The sequence below is a fragment of the Dipodomys spectabilis genome, unplaced genomic scaffold (assembly GCF_019054845.1).
Source record: "Dipodomys spectabilis isolate Male_0828 unplaced genomic scaffold, ASM1905484v1 ptg000136l, whole genome shotgun sequence".
In the NCBI taxonomy this organism is placed as follows: Eukaryota; Metazoa; Chordata; class Mammalia; order Rodentia; family Heteromyidae; genus Dipodomys; species Dipodomys spectabilis.
In genome coordinates this window covers 12,357,244-12,381,449 of record NW_024870813.1, presented here as the reverse complement: position 1 = coordinate 12,381,449, position 24,206 = coordinate 12,357,244, and the positions used below count along the sequence as shown (strand labels likewise).

General features: G+C 38.9%; 1 protein-coding gene across 1 annotated transcript in view; it reads left to right on the top strand.

The window, feature by feature from the left end:
- Positions 1–23,044: 23,044 nt before the first annotated feature.
- Mcu (mitochondrial calcium uniporter) overlaps positions 23,045–24,206 on the top strand; it is a 183,476-nt gene continuing 182,314 nt past the window's right edge. The window contains exon 1 of the mRNA XM_042690324.1: positions 23,045–23,226. Coding sequence (XP_042546258.1) covers positions 23,077–23,226 — 150 coding nt within the window. The 5' untranslated portion in view covers positions 23,045–23,076. The remainder of the gene's footprint in view (positions 23,227–24,206) is intronic.

The following is a 24,206-nucleotide window of genomic DNA, read 5'->3' as shown; positions in this document are numbered from 1 at the left end:
TAAACCACCAGTGTCTGGCTTACATCATTGTTTTTTTTGGCTAGTATTCCATTGTGCATATTAAATATAATTTACTTAACTACTCCTGTTGTTTTAAATAGCTCTTAAAAGCTCTTTATTGTTTTCCTGAAGTAAATTTTAACGTTGACTGACTTCTTAGCACTTCCCCCTGAGACTTTCTTCTAAATTTTCTCTGTTTAACAATGAACATTTGGAGATTATTAGTTGGGGTAAGGGAAGAGGAAGCAGACTTTTATGAACCTTTGAAAATAGAAAATATTATCTGTGTAACTATGAAATAGATCTTTCTAAGGAAAGTTTAAGCATGTTAATGTCAGAGAAATGATGAATATTGAAAATGTTGATAAATTTGTTTCCAGATAGATTGAAAACAATGTTTGCATAAATGTTTTGGTAATGACTGTGCCATTTGCTGAATGGTAACTCTCTAATTACCAGGGTGTGGACCTGCAGTTACCTGAGCAAACACAATTGCACCAAAGGCACCATTTATGCTTTGCTAAGGTAACAAAGCAAGGCTCTAAAACAGGAAATTGAGGATCTACAAATGTATAAGTATTCAATTTAAAGCAACAGGACAAATCAGAAACAGAAGATGTTTGAACAGTGGGGTGGGGAGATTATAAGAGCAAGATGGGAAGATGAGCTTGTATCTCAAAAACTTGATAAATTATAGTTAGGTGCCGGTGGCTCACACTTACAATTCTAGCTACTCAGGAGACTGAGGTATCAGAATTGCACTTTGAAGCCAACCCTTACAGGAAAGTCTGTGAGATTCTTCTCTTCAATTAACTTGATGGCATCAAAGAGCTGGAAGTAGTAGAGTACCAACCTTGAGTGAAAGAGCCAAGCAAGGTTCAAGCCCTGGAAATGGCTCATACTCACACACAAAAATCTTGATAGATTACAACTAGAAACATGTGAATAGTTACTATTGAACACTCGATATTTGTTTCCAATATGCTAGACTTTTTATAAAAAACCAAAGCCAATTATAATGGAAACCCACACTCTGATAGAATAACTTTGAAAATGTGCTGTGAGGATCATGAAGCTGTTCTTTCCAAGTTCCCAGTATCCCTTATGCTTTCCATTCCCAAAGAGCTCTGCTGATATTGAAAAGCTCCAATTCCCTGATTAGTTATATAGCATTACCTTTGTTCCATAATAAGATAGTTAGGGAAATTGTACATGAGACTAAATCCAACTTGCCATTGGATCCTAGGAAAATATTTGGAATTGAGCATTTCTGTTTTTTTTACTCTTAGAGAAATGACAATAGATACAGTGTTAGCCTTGAGCAAAAAGCTCAGGGACAGCACCCAAGTCCTGTGTTCAATTCCTACTACCACCACCAACAAAATCAATAATAAACAAGGTGAGTAGTACTAGCAGCTCTGCTGTTAAACTATTCACAATGCTTTAGCTAAACCTTTGGGAACATTATGAAAGATTTATTGAAAAATATAGAATATACTCAAGAGCATGTTAAATTTATATTTCCAATCACTTTAGGTTTCAAATTCTTTGTATTTATTTCTTTTAAAGAGAAATCTTTCTTCTTCCAAATCCTAAAACAGCTTCCCAGGGAGAATTTTGTATAGCTATTTTCTTGCTTTTAAATCTTACAAAAAAATTTCTCCATCAGCCTCTGAGTACAAAACCACAGAATTCAATAGCACAGTAAACTTCAAGTGCTTCTTTTCTTATTGTGAACCTAACTAATAATAGTTAAAAGAAGTGTTAATATTGGAGAAATAATTATGGTTTTATGGTTTTATTGAGAAACAAAGGATTGTAATTGCTATTAGATCTTTGTATTATCTACTATGATTCTAAAACTTGATTTGGGAGAATAAGAATTTCAAATAAGTGAAGAGAGGAAAAATAATTATAAAAAGTACTAAATCAATTTAATATAATAGACTAAAAGTAGTTCATTATACAGAATAATACAAGTGTAGTATAGCAATAGTGTACATGTGTGTGAATTTATATTTCATACAGGAAAGAAAGGAATAGCCATTTTCAAAAACCTATTAATTTAGGCAAGTCATGGAGACTGAAGCAAGATTCTGCGTTCCAGGCCAGCCTGGATTATATAGTAAGATTCTATCTTTAAAAAATGAAACAAGATACCTACCAACTTGGAAAAATACTTTAGATTATTCTTTCATGCTATACATCCAAAATAAATTCCAGATGAACTAAACAGTATGGACAAAATATCATGGGAAAAATAGGAAGAAAATAGAACATGTAATAGACCATATAATGAAACATGTAATAAACTCAAGAGGATGATTGCTTCTAAAACTTACAAGGTAGGAGAAATATTAGCTGTTTTTTTATAAAGAAATAAAAATAAATATGTAACAACAGGATGAAAAAAATCTCTGTATCTTTTTTATATAAAGAGCTTATGTAAGTTTTTGATAAAGTTGTAGTAAGCCTCAAAGAGGCAAATGGCAGAGAGAGTAAATGTCATAACATAGTGAACAAACATAAAGGGAAAATTGTTTTGTTAGTAATCAAATCAATGCATACTAAGACAATAGAATATCAGTTTTCACTTAGGAGCATATTAGGAAATATTTGAGACCATTATATCAAATAAAGAAGAAGAATGAGGGTGGAGGTCAGTGGTAGCAACTGTGCCTGGTTTGTAAGACGCTCTGGGTCAGATACCCAGCACTACCAAACAAAATGAAACAAAGGTGTTACAAGCAGGTTCTGTATTGTATTGCTAGTCTCCATAAATCATTACCCTCTAACCCAATAGTTCTATATTCCCATATGCATAAGTATCTCACAGGAAATAACACTAAGGCTCAAGCCAATGAAGTTTTCTGACCTGTGGATAATATCACAGGTTAAAAAAAGTTGAGCCAGGCACCGGTGGCTCATGTCTATAATCCTAGCTACTCAGGATGCTGAGATCAGAAGATCATGGTTCAAAGCCAGACCAGACAGGAAAGTCCAATTAAACACCAGAAAACTGGAAGTGACTCTGTGGCTTAAGTGGTAGAGCACTTGCCTTGAGCTGAAGAGCTGAGGGACAGCACCCAGGCCCAAAGTTCAAGCCCCATGACCATCCAAAAAAAAAAAATTGATAACTTTGAAACAGAAAGCGAGAAAGGGAGAATGGAATGGAATATGAAGAATGAGTATATCCAAATAAAAGGGAAAAAATACAGTCTTAGTGGGAGAAATTCGAGGCAAAAGATGTATTTTTTCCCCCTCCTAGTCCTTTTTTCTTCTCCTTGCTTTAATTGCTATGTTTATAGTTGACATATCTTTTTTTGTTTGTTCATTTTTGAGATACGGTCTACAATGTTACTATGTAACCCAGGCTGCCCTCACAATAATCCTCCTGCCTCAGCCTCCCAGGTGCTAGGATTATATACATGTACCACTGTGCTCAGCAATGTACATACTTTTTGTTGGTGCCAGTTTTGGGACTTGAACTCAGAGTCTGGGCACTAACCCTCTACCATTTCAGCCACAGCTCCATTTCTGACTCGTGTGTGTGTGTGTGTGTGTGTGTGTGTGTGTGTGTGTGTGTGTGTGTTTAATTGGAGATAAGAGTCTCAGACTTTTCCTGCTTGGACGGGCTTCCAACCAAGATGCTTATAGCTAAACTGCCTAAATAGCTAGGATTACGAGCATAAACCACCAATGCCCAGAATAGACATGGTTTTAATTTTACTTATTTTGAAAACCTGGATCACTAAGTGCTATATTTTTTCACTATTGTCTATCTTAAGATAGCCAGGATGTTAAACTTCCTACATTTTCCTACTCGAACAGAATGACTCACTCATTCTGTTCTCCTCAACAACAATTAATATTACTTTGGGTTCCAGCTTCCTTCTTTGTAAAATAAAAACAATAAATGGTACTATTTTTTTTAGCTGTCTCACAGGTATAATCATGTCTTTAGAATCTTTGATGTTTCCTTTTTTTAAAAAAAAAGTCTAATAGGAAAGTTAGTTCCTGGCTTTGACTAGTTCCAGTTTTCTCCTCACTCTCTGTAATATCAAATGTGCAAAGAAGCAGCCTAAAGTTGCTCATCTGCCCTGTTAACAGTGTAATTTGGTCTGAATGTGGATGCTTGTTTCTCTTGGCAATACTTAATTTAGTCATCTATGTGGATTCCTTGCACATCCTATTCCTGCTATTTTCAACCAGGAAGTCCTGCTATAGAATATACACTGTAGGGCTGGGAAGTTGGCTGAGTGGTAGAGTGCTTGCCTCTCATGTATGAGGCCCTGGGTTCAATTCCTCAGCACCACATAAGCAGAAAAAAGCTGAAAGTGGCATTGTGGCTCAAGTGGTAGAGTGCTAGCTTTGAGCTGAAGAGCTGAGGGACAGTGCCCAGGCCCAGAGGTCAGCCCCTACAACCGACAAAAAAAAAAACCACAACATTATAGTATTCTGAATGCATATACATGTGCTTGTATGCCTAGATGTATTATGCATATACATACAGTTTGTCAATTCTCCACCACCATGAAGCCGGAACCACTAAATTCTCACATAGGTGTAACTAGCTCTGGGAGGTGGAATGGAAAGTGATCATACTTAGCATTTACCTATTTCTGTATTATAAATACTTACACCACAGTCAGTTCAAAGCTACTGATGTAACATAACTGAACACAGATGCAAAGGGAAGTGCAATAGTGCACTATTAGTGCACTATTGCTTGCACATTAGTGGTATTCTTACTATATAGATATAATACATGTAAGTAATCTTAGAACCTAGATGATAGAAAATGTAGGGAAATAAGAAGTAATGGCTTTTCAAAAATTTCATTTTTTAAGTATAACTTACTAACTGTAAGTTAATATAATTTAATTTTAAATAATGTCTGTTTAATACCTTGCAATATCCTGAAATTTTAGCAACTGTCTCTTGTGCAAGCCAACCCCAGCATACCACTGGTTTTAACTTCCCTAGAGTCTAAAACAAACCCTTAGTATAGAAACTCTAACAAGTCATTCTTGTATCTAGAACAACCCTTAGTCCAAGTACACAGAAACTAGATTCAGATTAGATTATCAGCACTTATGGAACATTGCAATGTGTCTGGCTTTGTGCCAGGTTACAAGCATACAGAGAACATTAACACCTCTTCCACATTCTTCCCTAGATCTATAAGCAGTTTCTCCATTTTACTAGTTCTTCAGTCCAGAAATCCTGGTGTCATCTTTGACTGCTCTATTCCTCACATTTCAAGACACATCTTGATGGCTTTACTTTAAAAATGTGTCCAAAATTCTAGCCACTTCTGACTTCCTCCCCAACTCCAACCTCTGTGAGCTATGGATCTCTTTTATGGATTATTCTAATTGTGTCCTAAATGGTCTTTCCTAGATATTTCATGACTCCCATGTTGTTGTCTCCTCTGAGTTTTGTTTTGTTTTTGTGTTAGGATGGAACCAAGGACAGACTTGCTAGGCATTCCCATCTCATTGGTTTCTATATTATTTTCCTTTAAAATTGTGCCTCTACCTTCACTCCAGCATTCTTCACTTACATTTTCTCTGTAGACTTTTTTTTTTTTTGGGGGGGGGGGGTCGGTCGTGGGGCTTGAACTCTGGGCTTGGGCGCTGTCCCTGTGCTCGTCAGCTCAAGGCTAGAGCCACTTCCGGTTTTCTAGTGGTTTATTGGTTATAAGAGACTCACGGACTTTCCTGCCCGGGCTGGCTTTGAACCGCGATCCTCAGATCTCAGCCTTCTGAGAAGCTAGGATTACAGGTGTGAGCCACCGGTGCCCAGCTTCTATAGACTTATTTCTATTGACACATTATATATATATACATATATATATGTATATTACTTATGTGTTTTTTGTCTATTCCCTGCCCCAACTAAAATATAAACCACTGAGTTAATAACCTTTGTCTATATTGTTCACTGCAGATTCTCATGTTTAATGTATTGTCTGGCATATACTTTATATATGTATTGAGTGAATGCATAAAATGAAGATATGTCCTTGAGGAATTTAAAGGTTTTCTATGGGTGTGTTTGTAACCAAAGCAACTTCATTTCTGGCCTTTGGACTCCAGTTACCTAGTTACTAATCCCTGGTTCTTGTTGCCAGCTGTCTATCATTCTGACCCGCCTACAAGGATCTCTTAACAATTACCAGTTTAGCCCTACATCTTGAATCTTAGCTGGGGATTTTGTTGTTGTTGTTGTTACTTAGATTCCTCTATTTATTTACCCCATAAACTAATCTTTCAGTTTCAGACCGTGTTTGGATTTAATACCACTTCATGTTTTGGCCTGAGAACTGTTTCCTCACTGTCTACCCTTTGGATTGTTTTAGATCTAATGGAACAAGTTATATAACCAAATACATTGTCATTACAATTCTCAAGAATTAAAACAAAGCGGGCTGTGGTGATACACACCTACATTCCCAGCTACTTGGGAGGCAGAGATACAAAGATCACTTGGGTCCAGTTTCAGACCAGTCCATTAATGTCCATGGCTTTAAATGTTCATTTAAATTTTTATTTAAATGGAAATTATAAGATAACTCTTTTAGCAATTGGATAGGAGATAACTTATTTGTCAACTTTTCTGTTGTCTACATAAGCGAAAATCCCTATAAAATTCTTATGTTTTCTGTACACTCAAAATTTAACAGTTTTGAAGCAATCTGTCAACCATTGTTAGATTTTAAGATCCCTTACTTACCTTCATGTTTTTTCCAGGAAGTTTAAAAAAACTTAGAAGAGCTAGGATTAACTCAGTAGTATTTTTAGTTGTCAGATGATATTTGCTACCCAGACAACACAGCTATAGACAGCTCTGTGTTAATAAGATGCATCTTGATGAAGAATAACAATGTGAATCAAAAGACTTTTTAACTGCCAACCATTTTGTGGAACTATTTTGTTTTCTTAAAACATATTCTGTAGTCAATTCTCTTTCTGCAAAGGCTTTGCAAAGAATGACAATATAAATAGTAATCTCCAAATAGGATTGATTTAATTCAAACTTGGGGATCACGAAGTACTTAAAAATGTCAGCAGAAAAAATAATTAAAAATGGCATTTCTCTTTATATAACAACTTTCTAGAGAAGATACCTCTTTATCTGTATCTATTTTTTGTACTGTTTCTCTGATCATTACTTCATTTGTATAGGGCATTTGAGAGAAAAAAGGAGCAAATGATTTTCTTTCTTTTTTTAATATGGTGCTGAGGATAGAACCCACACGCTAATACATGCTAGGCAGGTGTTGTACTACTACTGAGCTACTCAGATAAAGAAACTGAGGTACCAGATGAGACAATTTCTTGTCTGAAACAACAGAGGTATATTATTTGTAGAAATAAGACAATTGCATCCTCTTATCCATTAGTTTACAGGTTTTATTTTAAAAAGTCATTCTGCAATGCTAACATAATTGAGGTTTCAAGTCAAAAGAGAAGAGCATAATAGGTTAAGGACAGGCTCAGGGCCTGATCTCAAGCCCCAGGATTGGTATAGAAAACAACAACAACAAAATAGAACAAATCAACCAAACAAAAACAACAGCAAATGATAGCCAGCACAAAATAACAATCATGAGCCAGAAGGATGCTCACTTCTCATTCATTGCTCCTGCCATTAAGCTACAGGACCAACTACTGAATTTCATCAAAAAATTGTCAGCCCAATGTTGTAAGTCTAACCAGCATTATCAGTTAACTTTTCATTACAGATATAGGCAGGAGCATTAGTTTTGGAGGGTTTATGGAAGGGAAAAAAATCTCAAATTAAAATTCTTTTGAGACATTATCACTTTATCTGTTTCAATATATATTTACTTGTATCATGTAAAGGAATCTTAGTTGACTGACACTCATTAGGAGTAAGGAGAAAAAGAAATTACAAGTTAAAAACAATCATTTTTGCCTAAAGATGTGAATGAGCAAGCTGTAGAGAGCTCAGTGGGTTGGCAAGTCCACTTGTGCCTATGTGAGAGGTAAAAGGTCCTTCTTGGCTCTAAGAACAGACCAGGGAAGGAGAGGAGAAAAAACAACAAAACAGGTATCTTTTGTTTTTAAGGCATCTGGAGCTCAACTTAGTAGCTGTGCATGAATGAAACCAGTCAAAATTCAGAAATCAAAAAGGCTGTACCTAAAGGAAAAGAATTCTGGATATGTGATACAGTGACAAGAGTTCTTACTGTATGTGCTGATTCTTGATACCCTTACCAGACACACATAAAAAAAATTAAAAACACCCTGTTGACTCCTCATGACAAAATTCTCATATTTCTGGTTTTAGTTCAATTGACTTTTTTATGATGCCACATAATTGTACGTTATCATTTTTTTCTTTATTTTGTATTTTTTACTCTTACAATAACCTAGAGTTTAATATTCTCATTTTACACATGAGAAGGCAGATATTAAATGACTGGCCAAGGATATCAAAGACTATATAGCAGTAGATCTGGCTTTAGAATCTCAGGTGGGCAAGACAAGACAGCCTGGGAAGGAAAGTCCAAGAGACTTTACCTACAATTAACAAGCAAAAGCTAGAAATGGAGGTATGGTTCAAGTGGTAGAGTGCAAGCTGTGAATGAAAAAGCTGAAAGAGAATGTGTGGCCCTGAATTCAAGCCCCGGTATTCACACACGCACACACACACACCACCACCACCACCACACACAAATACAAACATACACACACACACACAAGGACTGTCATTTTCCAAAACCACCTCCAATATACTTTTTTTAGTAGGTCACAGAAGGCTGTGGCAATATTTGGATTTTAATCTTTGGAACACTTTTTAAGTAAACTTAAGGCTTCTTGGTAGCTTTTTAGGAAATGGATACAGGAATATTTGTTGTGTGTCCCTACATTCTTCATCATATATTTCTTTTACAGTGTAGAGATATCACACATTAGATTGTGAGTTCTTTTGTTGCTATATAGTAGAAATGTGTGGGCATCAATGCTTGTTTGTTTGGGATTTGTCATGGGTGCTATAAGTCAAACATGAGACTTGTAGGTAGAATCCCGAAGTGAGAAATATGAGTTAACCTGCTATAACTACAGTATTTCTTATTCTTTCTAAAACCAGAGAAGCGGACAAAAGTGAGCCACAAACTCTTCAGGTAAGTGCAGCTTATCGCTCTCAGTAGAAAGAACTTTAAAACTTTATGAAAAAGAAGAACCAAATAATTATTTTAACTTACTCCCTAGAAAGTTTACGATTATTGAACTCTTACTTTATACCACCAGTATACAAGTCGTGATACCAAACATACATTCTAACCCAGACCAAACCTAATAATAAAACCATCAAATACATTAGCAATTAAGTCCTGTGGAACTTTCAGTAAAACTTCTGTCCTCTCTAACTAAAGTCAATGAATGGTTCATGAATATTTACTAATATTTTGATGTCCTTCATTCTATACCAAGCTCAGCAGTAGTCAGTATACTGCCTTCTTCACTATCATCCATTCAACATTATCTATTCAATTATAAGTGAGTGTGTAAAGGAAAGAGAAAAACAAAGTCATGGCATTTATTAAAAAGTGCTTGAATTGTAGTTTGTGATAAACCCCATGAATCTTTGTAACCAAAATAATTACTTTAAAATACTTTAAACCTGTGGCAGGATTTGGATTTGAATGCAGGACTTTATGCTTGCTCGGTTAGCTTGCTTACATCTGGCTCTCTACCAGTGGGCCATGGCTCCAGCCCTGCTTTTTGCTAGTTATTCTGGCAATGGAATCTAGTGCACTTTTCTGTCCTTCTGATTTCAAGCCTTGAGCTTCCATATCTCAGCCTCTTGAGTCACTAGGATTATAGATGTTAGCCATCAGTTTCCAGCTTTTTTTTTAGTTCTTTATTTATCATGAAGCTACTCTCCACGGGCTCACGGTGGTTAAATTTCAGCTAATCAAAGAAATTGTCTTCAGTTTAGTGTTCTACAGGATTTACTCTAAGAACTTTGTCATGTCCTGAAGAGTTCCATAGCAGGGAAAGTTTGTGGAGGAGGGTACAATTCGCCATGTGGACTCTGATACCAGATAGCATGTGTGCATTCATTTTCCCTACTACTTACCAGCCAGGAGATCTCTAACAAGTTGCTTTGCATTGTCACCTTTTTCACACTGAAAAAAGGAGAGTAAGTACATTGTATCTGCGAGATATTGTGAGGACTAAACAAGATATTATCATGTAATATCATATGATATCCATCAGAAACTTTGCTAATCACTAGTGACACTTCACTAATAGTATTTCTTTCAGAGTTTAGAAAGAATATTTATCTAGCTGTAATGTCGATCAAGCCCAGGGCCTCCAGCATGCTAGGTAAGTGATCTACCATGAGCTACATTCCTCAGTAAAGAGAATACTTTAAAATCTAGACTTAATTAACTTAATTATGACCTTGTCAAAGGGTCAAATTCCATATGCTGTCCGCCAGATGGCCCACTTACAAATAAGATGCTAACAGTTTACCTGTGATAAATTAGACCACAGAAAGTCTAAGTGTGAAAAAAGGGGGAAAAAAGTTGGCATAATGAAAATGTATTGGGGGAGAATCAGGAGAATATGCAAGTGTATGAACTCTAGGAGGAAGTTTTCTGTGAAGGGGTGTGGTGTCATGAGATAATATAAGCATGAGTCAGAGACTTTAGTTTGACTCAGCTTTGTACTCAATACTTAACCTTTTTAAATGATTTCTTAATTTTGTGTTCAGAGAAGTTATTTAAACTCTTTGTCCCACTGTTTTTCTCACCTCTAAAGTTGGGGGTGATTAGATCTAATTCACTGAGTTTTGTATGAGGCCAGCAATTGTCCTGAAGAGGAACTCACTAAGTTCAAGGAAGATTATAACTGACCCTGTAAATATTGCTTTCTTCTCTCTTTCTAGGACTGGCTTGGGAAGAGAGAAGCAATAGCCAGGGTGGTAACTAGCGTAGACCTTTGGCAGCATGATGATGCTTGTGTTTGCTACATATGTCACAATTGGTCCTTGGGTGTGGAGGAGATGAGTGGGGATAGAAATGCAGTTTATGTTTTATTCTCCCAGGATAGAAGAAAAGGGGCTTTATTTTCAAATTTGTTCAAAGGTGCATACTTCTCCATTCTGTGTTTATGTACCACTGCATTACCTCATTCATGTTCCTTTCTACTCTCTGGCCCCTCATTGCAGTTCTCATCCTACTAGGTCAAAACTGCCATGTGATCCTGCCACCAAAATCCTAATCTCTCCAGTTTCAACTTTTTTTTCCCCACTGGTCCTAGACCATGAACTCTGAGCCTGGTGATAGCCCATTGTTTTTTTGCTCAAGGCTATCACTTGAGTCACACAGCTCCACTTCCAGCTTTTTGGTAGATTATTGGAGATAAAGATTCTCACAGACTTTTCCCAGACTAGCTTAGAACCATGATCTTCAGATCTCAGCTTCCTGAGTAGTTAGGATTACTGGTGTGAGCCATCTGCACCTGGCTGAGTTTCAACCCTTTGAGAACTCTTTTGTGTGTATGTGTGTGTGTGTGTGTGTGTGTCGGTTGTGGGGCCTGAACTCTGGGCCTGGGCATTGTCCCTCAGCTCTTCAGCTCAAGGCCCTCCCACTTGAGCCAAAGCACCACTTCCAGCTTTTCCTGCTTATGTGGTGCTGAGGAATTGAACCCAGGACCTCATGCATGAAAGGCAAGCACTCTACCACTGAGCCACCTTCCCAGCCCGAGAACTCTTCTTATGAGAAGTGAATGGTGATTACATAAATAATTTCAGCAAAGATATCGATAAGACCTTTCTTTTGATTGTCTATTGGCATTTTGACTGATTCCCAGTGTTCCAACCCAGGGAGTAATCAGTGTGAGGGTTTGAGATCAAGGCAAAGTTCATGTAGAGAAGCAGCTGAAAAACAAAGGGACTTTTCAGGGCAGCACAGTATACTTCCTGTGAGCAGTTGGAGGTGACCCTGAATACAGATGAGGAAGTCTAAGCTATCTACATTTAACAACCAGCTCTAGAAGTGCCATATGAGCCAGTCCATTTACAGTCAACAAGAACTTTGAACCATACTAATACAGCCACCCTGGAATAGAATGTAGAGTAGGCAGATTTTGTGGTGGAGGAAAAAGAGAACCACCTTGGCCTACAGTCCTGTCTCCACCACTAAATAGCTTTGTGGCATTGGGAAAGTTGGTTATATGCTCAGATCTCAATGAGTTCACTGTAGAGACTAAATGAGGGAAACTTTCAGGTCTTTTTCAGCTTTAACCTTCTATGATTTTTTTTTCTCTCTCACTGTAAATTGAATGGCTTGGCAGGTAAACAAAACAAACACCAAAAACATATTTTAAAAAAAGGCTGGCTATAGCTCAGTGGTAGCGTGTGTTAAGTATACATAATTATCAGCAGCATCAAAAGCAAAAAACGTGCTTTATAGTAGTATTCAGCAAATGATATTGGCCTTTCTATCAAGCATATGGCTTCCATATCCTAGCAAATAGAAGGCGTGAAGCTTAGTATCACCAAAGGAGAGGGGAGCATGAAATTAGAAGATGGACTATTTGGGATGAGAACTGGAAGGAAAGGGAGGGGAGAAAAAGAGGGTAATGTGCTTCAGGGAGGTGGAGAATGGAATATGGTCAAAGTGTTATGTTATTACTAACAATATGTATATGTATCTTATGTAATAATATCTCATGTATGTAGGAACATAAAACCCAGCGTTTTGTACAATTAATATAACACAAATTAAAGGAGAAGAATATCTCCCCCCCTCTTGCACGAAAGAGTGTGGCTTCCAGAGAGGCAGATTACATTAAGTAAGAGTTAGTATCTTTCATTCCTGAGTTTGGGTATTGAATTTAGACAAATTTCTTTGATTTTTTTTTTTAATCTGGAAAGAGGAGTATTGAAACTTATGTTGTAATGTTGGAGGGAAGATTAAATGAACTAAGCCATATAAGTACTCATCGAAGTGCCTGATAGCTAGCAAGTTCTCAGTTCTTGGTGACCTCTGTTTTCTCTTTTCCTCTCCCCCTCCTTCTTTCTATGATGGGATTTTACTATGTAGCTAAGGCTGGATTAAATTCCTGATTCTCCTGCCTCAGCTGCACAAGTACCGGGAATACAGATATGTACTATTATGCCTAGCTCCTGTCTGTATTCTAATTCAACTTTTTATGTTGTAATAGAAACTTTTTTTAAAAGAGTGTTTTGACTGGGCACCAGTGGCTCGTGACTGTAATACTCGGGAGGCAAAATGTGGGAGGATCACAGCTCAAGGTCAGCTAGAGGAAAAATTAGCAAGAACCCATCTCAACTAATGTAAAGCGTGGCTCTGTGGTGTACTTTTGTCATTCCACTTAGGAGGGAAGCATATCCAGGCCAGAGAGGACAAAAAGAGAGACCCCATTCAAAACATGGCAAAAATATAAAGAGTTGGGAGGAGGAGCTCAAATGATAGGGTACCTGCCTAGCAAGCACCAGGCCCTGAATTCAAACCCTAGTACCAGAGGAAAAAAGAAAAACAAAAGGAATGAGGCCAGTTTTTTTTTTTTTTAATTTAGTCACTCAGTTATCTCTTTCATATATACTAAGTAGTTTTTGAGAAAGATTTCCAAATCTGTCCTGCTCCTATATGGACAGGTTATTGCTGCTATCAGGATATAAAAGTTAAACAGTTTCATCTTAAAACCCATATTAACCCACTTGAGATCCTATGTTTTTAGATGTCTGGGGATGTCTGGGTCTCAGGCTACTAGATAGTCCTAGAAATCAACATGATTGCAGCAGCTATTGGGCCTCAGTAGATAATTAGTCACATTTACCCTCAGGTGATAAAAAATTACATGGGCAATGTACTGCATGATATAGATGACTAGCATTGAGTTTCTTTTTTGCCAAGGAGCTCAGCACCTCATTGAAGCTCAGATTGGATCCCAACTGTCTTTACACCCCATATTTAAAAGTCTATTTTCTGGAGAACTTGGAACTCACTCTGTATCAGTCATGAGACATACTAGTTCTGTTTTTCATTTGTTTTGTTGAGGCAGGTTCTCACTAGTTAGCCCAGATTGGTCTCAAACTGGAATGCCTCCTGAGAGCTGGGATTATAGAAGTTTGCTGCCATGCCCAGCTCATACTATTTGAACAGAGAAAAATTAACCTAAAGAACTGTTAACAAGCTCAAAATGTGAACTAAATAATGAAAGGGAATAAATATAGCTCTAATAAATCATGAAATAATAACTATTAGAAGCAGTTGTAACCTCTATGGCTGAGGAAACATGAGAAAACGGTTGGAATTATTAAGACTTAGAAACTGAGAGAAGGAGCCCTAGTGAATAATTCTTTCTGTTATATTGTCTCTATTCAAATTGTCTGTGTGATTTCTGTCTTCCGACTTTGCCAATTTATACTCCTATCCTCAACCTCAGAGAGCTATGATTATTCCCTATACTTATCAAAATGTAGTATTTTTCACCTGTCCATTTGAATCATTCTGGTATACTTTGGTTTTAGTTTGTATGTCATTGATCAGTAATGCAGTCAGGCACCTTTCCACTGAGTTGAGTGTATATCCTATTTTGTAAAGTATCTGATCAAGACTGATTTTAGGAGTTCTTTGTACATTTTGGACATGAGCTCTTTGTTGAGTGCATCACGCCAGATCTCTGTCAATAATGCCCATTGTAAATGTATTTCCTTTGATTAAATGGCCCTAGGGACTGAATTACTATGTTTATTTTATTATAGTACTTCAAGAAATGTAAGAATGGTGTAACAGAGAACCTGTAACTTTCCTTGTTGTGAGATGGAGAGATAGTGTGTGTGTGTGTGTGTGTGTGTGTGTGTGTGTGTGTGTGTTGTACTTTCCTACAGCTTGAACTCAAGGCCTGGGTGCTGTCCTTGAGCTTGTTTTTCCTCAGCTTCCTGACTAGCTAGGATTGTAGGCATAAAGCCACAAGTGCCTGGACAATATGTGTTTTATTTATGAACATATTTATCTATTCCACAAGTCTCTGAGCATGTACTTATTCAACATAAACTATTTGCAAGATTGGGCTAGGTGTATCAGTTTACTTCTTCCTAAAGTATTAGAACTGAGCTTTGAGGCTTTACACATATTGCCATTGTAATAAAATAAGAATTTTGTAAACTATCTGGGACCAGTGAATATCTGTACCTGAGACACTGCTGTGCAAATGTTAAACATGTCTTGTAGATATTGACTCAAGTTTTACTCACTTATGCATTATTTATTATACGTGTTTGTTTATAGACAGGTTCTCACTATGTAGCCCATGCTAGCCTTAAACTTGAGATCCTCCTGTCTCAGCTTCTCAAGTGCTGGAATTACAAGTGACCATCACCATACCTAGATAAAAATCAAATATGTATTAAGCACACTATATGGAAATTAGCGTCTTAGGATTTCTTTACTTCTGCCTACTTGTGCTGAGGGATATTATTGGCTCCTATGGCTCTAATTACCAATAGTATCTATGCTGATTACTCCTATATCTATTTCTAGAGCTCAGTTGTCCTTCAGAGTCTTAGACTCAAACTTTTAACTGTCTGATTGAACATTGTTGCTTAGATACTTCAAGACACTTGACATGCAATGTTTTCAAACTTAACTTTTCCTCTTTTTCCAACTATTTTCCTTCTGTGTTTCCTTTTTCAGTATTTGGCATTGACATCCAATCTGTTGCCCAAGAAAAACAACTGGAAATCTTCTCCATACTTTACTTCCTTCCATGTACTCCTCCACCATACCCAAGTAATCACCTATACCTTTTATTAATCAACACATGAAATTATGTGTGTTTATCATGTACATTGTGAGATGACTTAATTTATCTAACTAATGTGTACATTGCCTCAGTCATTTTGGAGGTAAGAACACTTGATATTCACTCTCAGCCTTTTTCAAAAGTGCACTATTTTAGCTGGGGCTTTGTTCTAGGATTACAGGTGTAAGCCACTGGTGCCTGGCAGTAAAAACCAATTTTAAAAGGTCTATCAAACTGAGTGAGTTGGTACACACCTATAGTCTGAACACTTGGGAGGCTGATACAGGAGGAATCCTGAGTGGGCTACAGGGTGAGTCTGAGGCCCTATCTCAAAAAAATAAACGCACAAGGGCTGGGAAGGTAGCTCAGTGGTAGAGTGCTTGCCTTGCATGCATGAGGCCCTGGGTTCGATTCCTCAGCACCACATAAGCAGAAAAAAGCCGGAAGTGGTGCTGTGGCTCAAATGGTAGAGCATTAGCCTTGAGCTGAAGAGCTGAGGGATAGCGCCCAGGCCCAGAGTTCAGGTCCCACGACCGACAAAAAAAAAAAATAAATAAACGTACAAGATGTAAATGAGGTGAGATAAGGTGGGGAAAGAGAGTTTAGCAGAAGCTTTTTGTTTGTCTGTTTGTTTGAGACAGGATTCTATACTGTGTTGTCCACATTGACCTCAAATTTCTGGACTCAAAGGATCTTCTTGCCTCAGACTCCTGAGTAAATGGAACTATAGACATGTGCTACCATGTTCAGACTCAAAGCTTCATAATCATTTAAAAATCCTCTTGTTTGTACTAGATTATGGGCAGTAATAATAATGGTAGTGCCAGATTAACCCCAAATCCTAAATTAGAATAATGTTATATTGCTATCTTGGGTAAAGAATCTAGTGGTGTAGCCGGGCGCTGGTGGCTCACGCCTGTAATCCTAGCTACTCAGGAGGCTGAGATCTGAGGATCTTGGTTCAAAGCCAGCCCGGGCAGGAAAGACCATGAGACTCCTATCTCCAATAAACCACCAGAAAATCGGAAGTGGCTCTGTGGCTCAAGTGGTAGAGTGCTCACCTTGAGCTGAAGAGCTGAGGGACAGCGCCCAGGCCCAGAGTTCAAGCCCCATGACCAACAATTGAAAAAAAAAAAAAGAATCTAGTGATGTAGAGGCTGGGTAAGTCTCACAGAGTATGAGACAATCCTGCCCTGCCTGGTTCCAAACTGTGATCCTCAGATCACAGTTTCCTGAGTAGCTAGGATTACAGGTATGAGCTACCAGTGTTTGGCTCTATAATTTTTTAAAAAATAATTTTCTGAGACAAATTTATTTTAGTCTGTGAAACAGACTATTTAGAGTAGGCACTGACAACAACAACAAAAATCTCCAAGTTCTTCATGTCTTCTTAGTAATGCTGGGGAATGATTGTTACATTGGTAGTTATGTTTTAAATTTTTATTATGTTGACTCTCAGAGATTACTCAAGGGGTCTTTCATTCTTTTAAATGGCATATAAATATGGACCACAAAGTTATAGGAAAAATGAATTCATTTCAAGGTTAGGGTGAAGATTTCAGAAAAAGAAATAAGAAGAGGAATGTGAATTTTGGAAAGGTTCTCTTATTATGTATGGCCATCATGCATTGCCTGTTTCTTCTATATTTATGCAGCTACTAGGTATTCAGTATTTTTCTTGACTGTCCGAGTGATTGAATGACTGAAGGGATAAACAAATGAATTATATCCATCTAAGCCTTTTTCTGGTACTAGACATTGAACTGAGGGCCTTATAACTTGCTAAGTAGGTACTCTGCTACTTGAGCCATGCCTTCAGACATATTTCTATTGGTTATTTTTGAGGTACAGGCTCACTTTATGCTTTGCTTGGCTGAAATCTTCCTACATATGCTTTCCATGTTGCTGGGGATTCAGGCACATGGCACTGAGTCCAGTCCTTGTGCTTCTCCAATGCTAGGATAACAAGGAATGTGCTACCACACCCAGCCATTCGTTGAGATAGAGTCTTGCAAACCTTTTTGCCTAGGCTGGCCTTAGATTGAGATCCTCTAATCTCCCCCTAACAAGTAGAAAGGATTCTGTATTCTACCTGAATCCTGTTCTTCCTCAATTTCTGAATTTATAGTAATTGCTTTTGGAGCCTCCAGCCCAATTTTAGATGATTTTGCTGCCATAATTTTGGCAGCTGGAATGGCTTTTAAAATGCTTAATTATGAATGATTTGTTAATAATTATTCTCTCTTTGAATAATTTCCTTCCCCTTTGATTCTTTTAAGTTGTCTTTATACATTCCAAGACTCATACTGCCCTTTCATTCCTTAGGAGAAGAAACTTTGTTTTCTCCCCTTTGCCTTTTAGTAAACATGACCCTAGCTGTCATCCTTTCCTGATCATTTCCAAATCAGCAGTGGTTGCTGTAAGTGATGGCTGGGAGACAAGATGCCAAGTGCAGTGGCTATATTTAAAGCATTTGCACCTGTTGTTAACTGGCAATGACCAATCTCCCGCCCACGGTTTCCTCCACTCCCTGCTACTCACCAACTGCATTCCATAGTCCAGAATGCTTATGTGCTCTTCTGTAAATAAGTCCTGATAAAGACCCTACACATTATATCAAAACTGAGAAGTATGCCATATTCAGAGTCAATTAGTTTAATTCCAGAGGAGCTAAGAAATTTGAGCCAAATCCAGCCTAATATGAAGATCTGATATTGAAATAGGCAGAGTCATATGGCTAGGTATGACTGTCATGCTTTGTGATGTTCTTTTAAATAGTATTAATTGGAGTCTCCTCAAATGTGTTGTGCAAAAGAGACAATCCAAGCAGTAACTGACATCTTCTAGAGTTAGCTTCAATTAATGAGCCACATTGGCAACTGTAACCTGGAAGAGTTTTGTAGGAGAAAGATAATAATGAATGATTCTGATGCTGAAACTTCCTGGAATTGGGAGCTAAGGGTTCTATGGCCCTGTCAGTCAAATCAGCCTGGTGAAACAGGTCTAACAATCATGGCATATGACGGATAACACAGTCAGACCAGCTGAGGTCCAGTATCAATCAACATGGAAGAAAGCTAAACAACAGATTAGGAGAGCATGCAAAAAGGAGTGTTTAATTTAATCTGGACATCTACTGTTAGAGAAGGACAAGCTGGCATTCACAAGAAGAGTATCTTAAATGGCAAGTCTTTTGTACAACTATCTGAAAGATAATTTAGAAAAAAATTTAAAACATAAAAAAGAGCGCAGACATAGTAGTATTCAAAAGAAGAGTAGTATATGGTTACAGTCGTAGAAGGAGCAAAATGTTAGAGGCAGATAGTTTGGGAAGGGGAGTATTTAAGGTTGGGAAATAGATGTCTCCTGACTGAAGGGAACAACTATCCCATTTGGAAATCTGTTATAGATGGGAAAAGCCCAGACAGAATCTTTTGGCACTTTTGAATCATCTGGGATGGATGGTTTCAAAAGAGTGTAAACAGAATTCCTATGCACTTAGGTGGTAAGGTTTCTGTGAGCATGAAATTAGTATCTTCCCCTTTGAATCACTTCAGATAGAGACAAAAGAGTTCCCAGATTCAAAAGTTTGGTAAATAGCAAAGGCTAAAGGATACCACCAATCAATTCAACACAAAAAGGGTGGCTTTTAAAGTTTGCTGCCAAAGCCTCATATCTTGAGAGAGAGCAACAAAGACAATTCTATTTGAACAAGCCTTGCCCTTCTCAACTCAGTGTTTTAGGGTTTTCCTTTTAACAGAAAAATCCTGCAGATTGGGTGTTTGTAACCTAATAAAAAAAAGAGAGTATAATTATATCCCAGACCTTAATTGGATATATATTGGAGTGGACTAGTGAAAGTGTTGGAGAAAGAAAAAAGAGAAAAACTGAGGAAAGAAAAAATGAGTGCGTGTTTGTATGTTTAATGAAGTGGGGATAGGAAAAGATATGGAGAGAGAGAAGGGGGTGGGGAGACAGAGAGTCCTTCTCAGATATACTAACTATAATGTTTATAATCCAGAGAGGCTGACAGAAAAAGGACAGAAACTAGAAAGTCATAGAAATGTGAGTGATGGGGATGGAGAGATGACTTCAAAGGGGTAGCTGCAGAGAAGGAATCATGGCTCTGGAAAGGGTGAAGCAAAAAATAGCAAGCAAACAGGTTTAGGCTGTGGGTCAGGATAAAATATTTGAAGGCTACATCCTTTCTTTCTGCCCTCATCTTTCATATACTTTTTTCTGTTCTTTCAGAACTGCTAATCACACTTGAATAATTCCCATTATCAGTGAACTAGACCTCTGAGTAATTTCTTTGCATGCTTTCTTTCTTATACCAGTGATCTATGTGCATCACCTACCCACCCTAGCTGTTCTGGAATGCTTAGGCAAATACTCCATTGAGTTGAGTCATACTTGGGAGGTGATTTCAGTTTACATTTTAGTAGGGAAACTAGTTAAGATTTCATGCTCAGGAAATCTGTTCTGATTAGTTTTAGCTTAAAAAAAAACAGATCAACCTGTTTTTCAGGGTTGGCACAGACACAATTTGGCAAACATGTAGGTTTTAGTAGCCATAGTTTTATAATTCTAAAAATAATAAGCGGGAACCATTCAAATCCCTCAAAGGAGTACTTACTCCTTACCAGCAGGGGTGAGGAAGTTTGTGTGTTTTTTTTAATGCAATGGGCCATTTGGGTATTTATAACATCATACATTTGACATAAAAATGATCAGTATTGGCAGACGGTCTTGGTTACCAATAAGAAGCATATGTGATATGACCAGTGTATGTGCCTGTCCCATTATGTACCGAATGATTCTGTATGCCTTATATGGCCCTCAGGCCAAAACACCTCTGCTCCTAGAAATAATACTTTCTTATTTTTCCAGAAATTACTGTCAAAGTACGTATGTTACTTTTAAAAGGATAATGTGTACTATATTATTTATATTCTTTTTATTTTTACTTATTTAGTTATTTTTACTTTTTGATACAGGGTCTTAGATTTATAGTCCAGTCATTCTGCATCATCCTGCTTTCACCTCCTGAGTGCTGGGATTACAGGGGTGAGTTGCCACACCTGAAGATTTTAGTGGCCTTTAAAAAAACAATATAGCCAGACGCTGGTGGCTCATGCCTATAATCCTAGCTACTCAGGAGGCTGAGATCTGAAGATCATGGTTCAAAGCCAGCCCAGGCAGGAAAGGCCGTGAGACTCTTATCTCCATTCAAACGTGAATAAACCATTCAAAAAAATGAAGTGGCACTGTGACTCAAGTGGAAGAACACTAGTCTTGAGCACAGAGGCGCAAGGACAATGCCTAGGCCCTGAGTTCAAGCCCCACAACAAAAAAGTTGAATAATATTCTGGTAAAAGTTAGTGTGTGATCAGTTTAACTGATTCTCTCCTGGAAAATATTGAAGTTTTCTTTCACTTCTTATGAAAACTTCTTTTGAAGTTTTTTTCTTTCTGTTGCTACTTTTCTATCTTTTATCAATGTATTATTTCTAGAATGTCTAGCATGTTTCCTGGCACATAGGAGTTATTCAATGATGTTAATTTTTTAGGTATTAGGATTACTTTCTGTTGTTTATACTTTCTCCTTGTCAGACTTGGCCAACCAAATCATAAATGCTATTTGCAGCTATGCAAAGAGTTGATATTTTTTCAAGTAATTGCTAAATTTTCATGATTAGAATCTGGTTTAGTTGGTAGATCCTCAAATAACTCAGCCTACTTCACTTGTATCAGTGGTTCCATTTTGGTTGATAAAAGATAATACATTTTGGGAAATAGGCAGAGAGAAAGCACAGATTTATGCACTTAAATTATTTAGTGTAGTTATTTTGTAAACATAAAGTTCTAAATCTCAGTACTGCAGGATGCACATTTAATTTCCATACTTGGAAATATAATAAGGAAGAAATTCCAGGAAATTTTATTAAAGGGAAATTTTAGGGTTGAAGGGAAAAATCTTGGCTCTTATGTGGATCTGGCAAACTCTTAGAAACATAAACTAAAATCCATGGTGATGTGAGTTAGAAAATGTGAAGGGGTGAGAGAGAAGAAGAAATGGCATAGCATACTATGCATAAAATGCAGTTGAGATAAATATAGGTGGGGAAGAAAGTGATTAGAAGTGAAGTCATTCCAGTTATGTCATGGATTCCTGAGTTGAGGGATTATTCTGTGCAGCTGTTGAATGGAAAGTTCATTCCTGAGCTCTCATGTTTCACTTATAGGGTAATAAAGTTTTTAGTTTTGAGAGGTGGGGGTGAGTGACATGAGGGTCTTGCCTGGAGAAGCATATTCATCATCTTACTGTTTTGGGCTAAAGTGTACAAATTAAACCCGAAGATCATTTCCTTTAGCTTTTTAATTTTCTTTCTCCTTAACAGTATCATTAAAGCAAGTGGTAACAATTTCTGAGTGCTTTAAAAAAATCTTTACCTAAAGCTATACTATACTTGTCACCTAATGCTACACAGCAAAGATATCTTCCAAAATTTAGAATAATTCTTGTATTTGATTTAAAAACTTTTTTACTCCAGATTAAGAAAAAGATACAAGAATTAACCAACTCATAATAATAAATAGCATGGAAATCCTCCTCTAAGGAAATTCAAGAATCTCATATTCTTTCTTACACAGTATTTAATGAGCCTTAAAGTGAATGTTTTAATATTTGAAATGGGCACAGTCCTATTAATAATTCAGTATGACTTCATGCGTTCATTTTTGGACTTGAATATTGAAATAATTCTATCCGTCCTATCGCTTTATGATGTAGATTTACATTCGACATATCCAGATACTATCGGTTATGAGTGCGAACTCTGGGCACATCGTTTAGAATTGTAGCATACCCAGTTAAGGGTATCAATTTGGAACTCACTTGGAACTCAACTTAGAATAAAGCTCTGCATTCGTATCCATCTCGTTATCACAGCTTTCTCCTTGGTGATAGTCTAATCGAACAAGTCATCTCTTATTGCTCTATTATGAGGGGCTCGGGTACCAATTACTGGTTCCCTAGAATTTGCCCGTAATTGACTTTGTCCCACCATAGGTAACTCCGCAAGTGACAGGCGGCTTCAAGTGTGGTTCTCCCGCCCGTCTATTGGGCTTTGCAGGAAGCCCCGCCTCAGCCACTCATTCCCGCATGGCGATTGGCTCTTCATGAATGAATGGCAGTTCTGTGCTCCGCCCTAGCCGTCCGCTGCGCTGCCTTGGTCGGCGCCGTTTCCAGTTGAGAGATGGCGGCCGCCGCAGGTAGATCGCTCCTGCTGCTTCTCTCCTCACGGGGCGGCGGCGGGGGCGCAGGCGGCTGTGGAGCGCTGACTGTCGGCTGCTTCCCGGGGCTGAGCGTCAGCCGACACCGACAGCAGCAGCAGCACCACCGGACGGTGAGCGAGCGGGTGGACCGGCGGGCAGGCGAGCGAGGCAGCGAGCGCGCCGGGCGGCTCCGGGGAGGGCGGGGCGGCGCCGGCGTGCGGGAGCCGCGGGCGGGCGGGCGTGCGTGCGGGCAGGCCGCCGGGCAGCGGACGAGTTCCCTCAACTCCCCGCGGCGGGCGACGTGGCCAGGCACCGGGGAGCCGCCGTGCCCTTCAGGCGCCTGCGGCGGCGCCCGGGAAGGGCGGGCGGGAGGGTGGAAGCCCAGCGGAGGAGGAGGGGCGATGGCAGGGATGTGCCCGCAGGACTGGGGACACCGGGGCGGGGAAGGGACGGGACTTGAACCCCTCCCGGACCCGCCTCCGCGCTCAGTCCCTCCCTTCTTCCCAAACAGCTCGGCCCCAAATGTTCCCGAACTGACCCCGTGAGAGTTGTCCCCGGCCCTCCTCCTCCGCCGCCGGCTTGGGGTGTCCCTGAGTTGCCGCGCTGGCTGGCTGGTGTGTGACAGGAGAGAGTGGCATTGCCACGCTGTCGGGGACTGTCCCCTGAGAGCAAGCCTGGACCCCCGGCGGGGCTGCTTCCTCGCGCCCCCTTGGCCCTGCGGGGATGAGCAAAAAGGAAAAATCAAACTTTATCCCTATAGTCTCTGACTTCCCGGCGTGTGTGTGCGTGTGTGTGTGTGTGTGTGTGTGTGTGTGCACGCGCGCGCGCGCCGGGGATCAGCTTCCTCGAGATGGATGCTGCATTGCTTCAGGAGGCAAGCTCCAGCCCCTCGAGCTCTTCAAGGCCCTCGGTGGTCTTTTCGGAGGGCTGATGTTACCAGCTTGAACTAGGAAGGGTGCGCAGCTGGCACCGGAGAAGTGACTATGACAAGTTATTCCCAGGCAGAGATTTTGTTGATCGTATTAACCAGTTGTTGCTAGGTTTCATTGGTTGGCAATGAAGGGAGTTTCTGTTTGGACAGCCTTGGGGTGGGTGCAGGGATGATGGGATG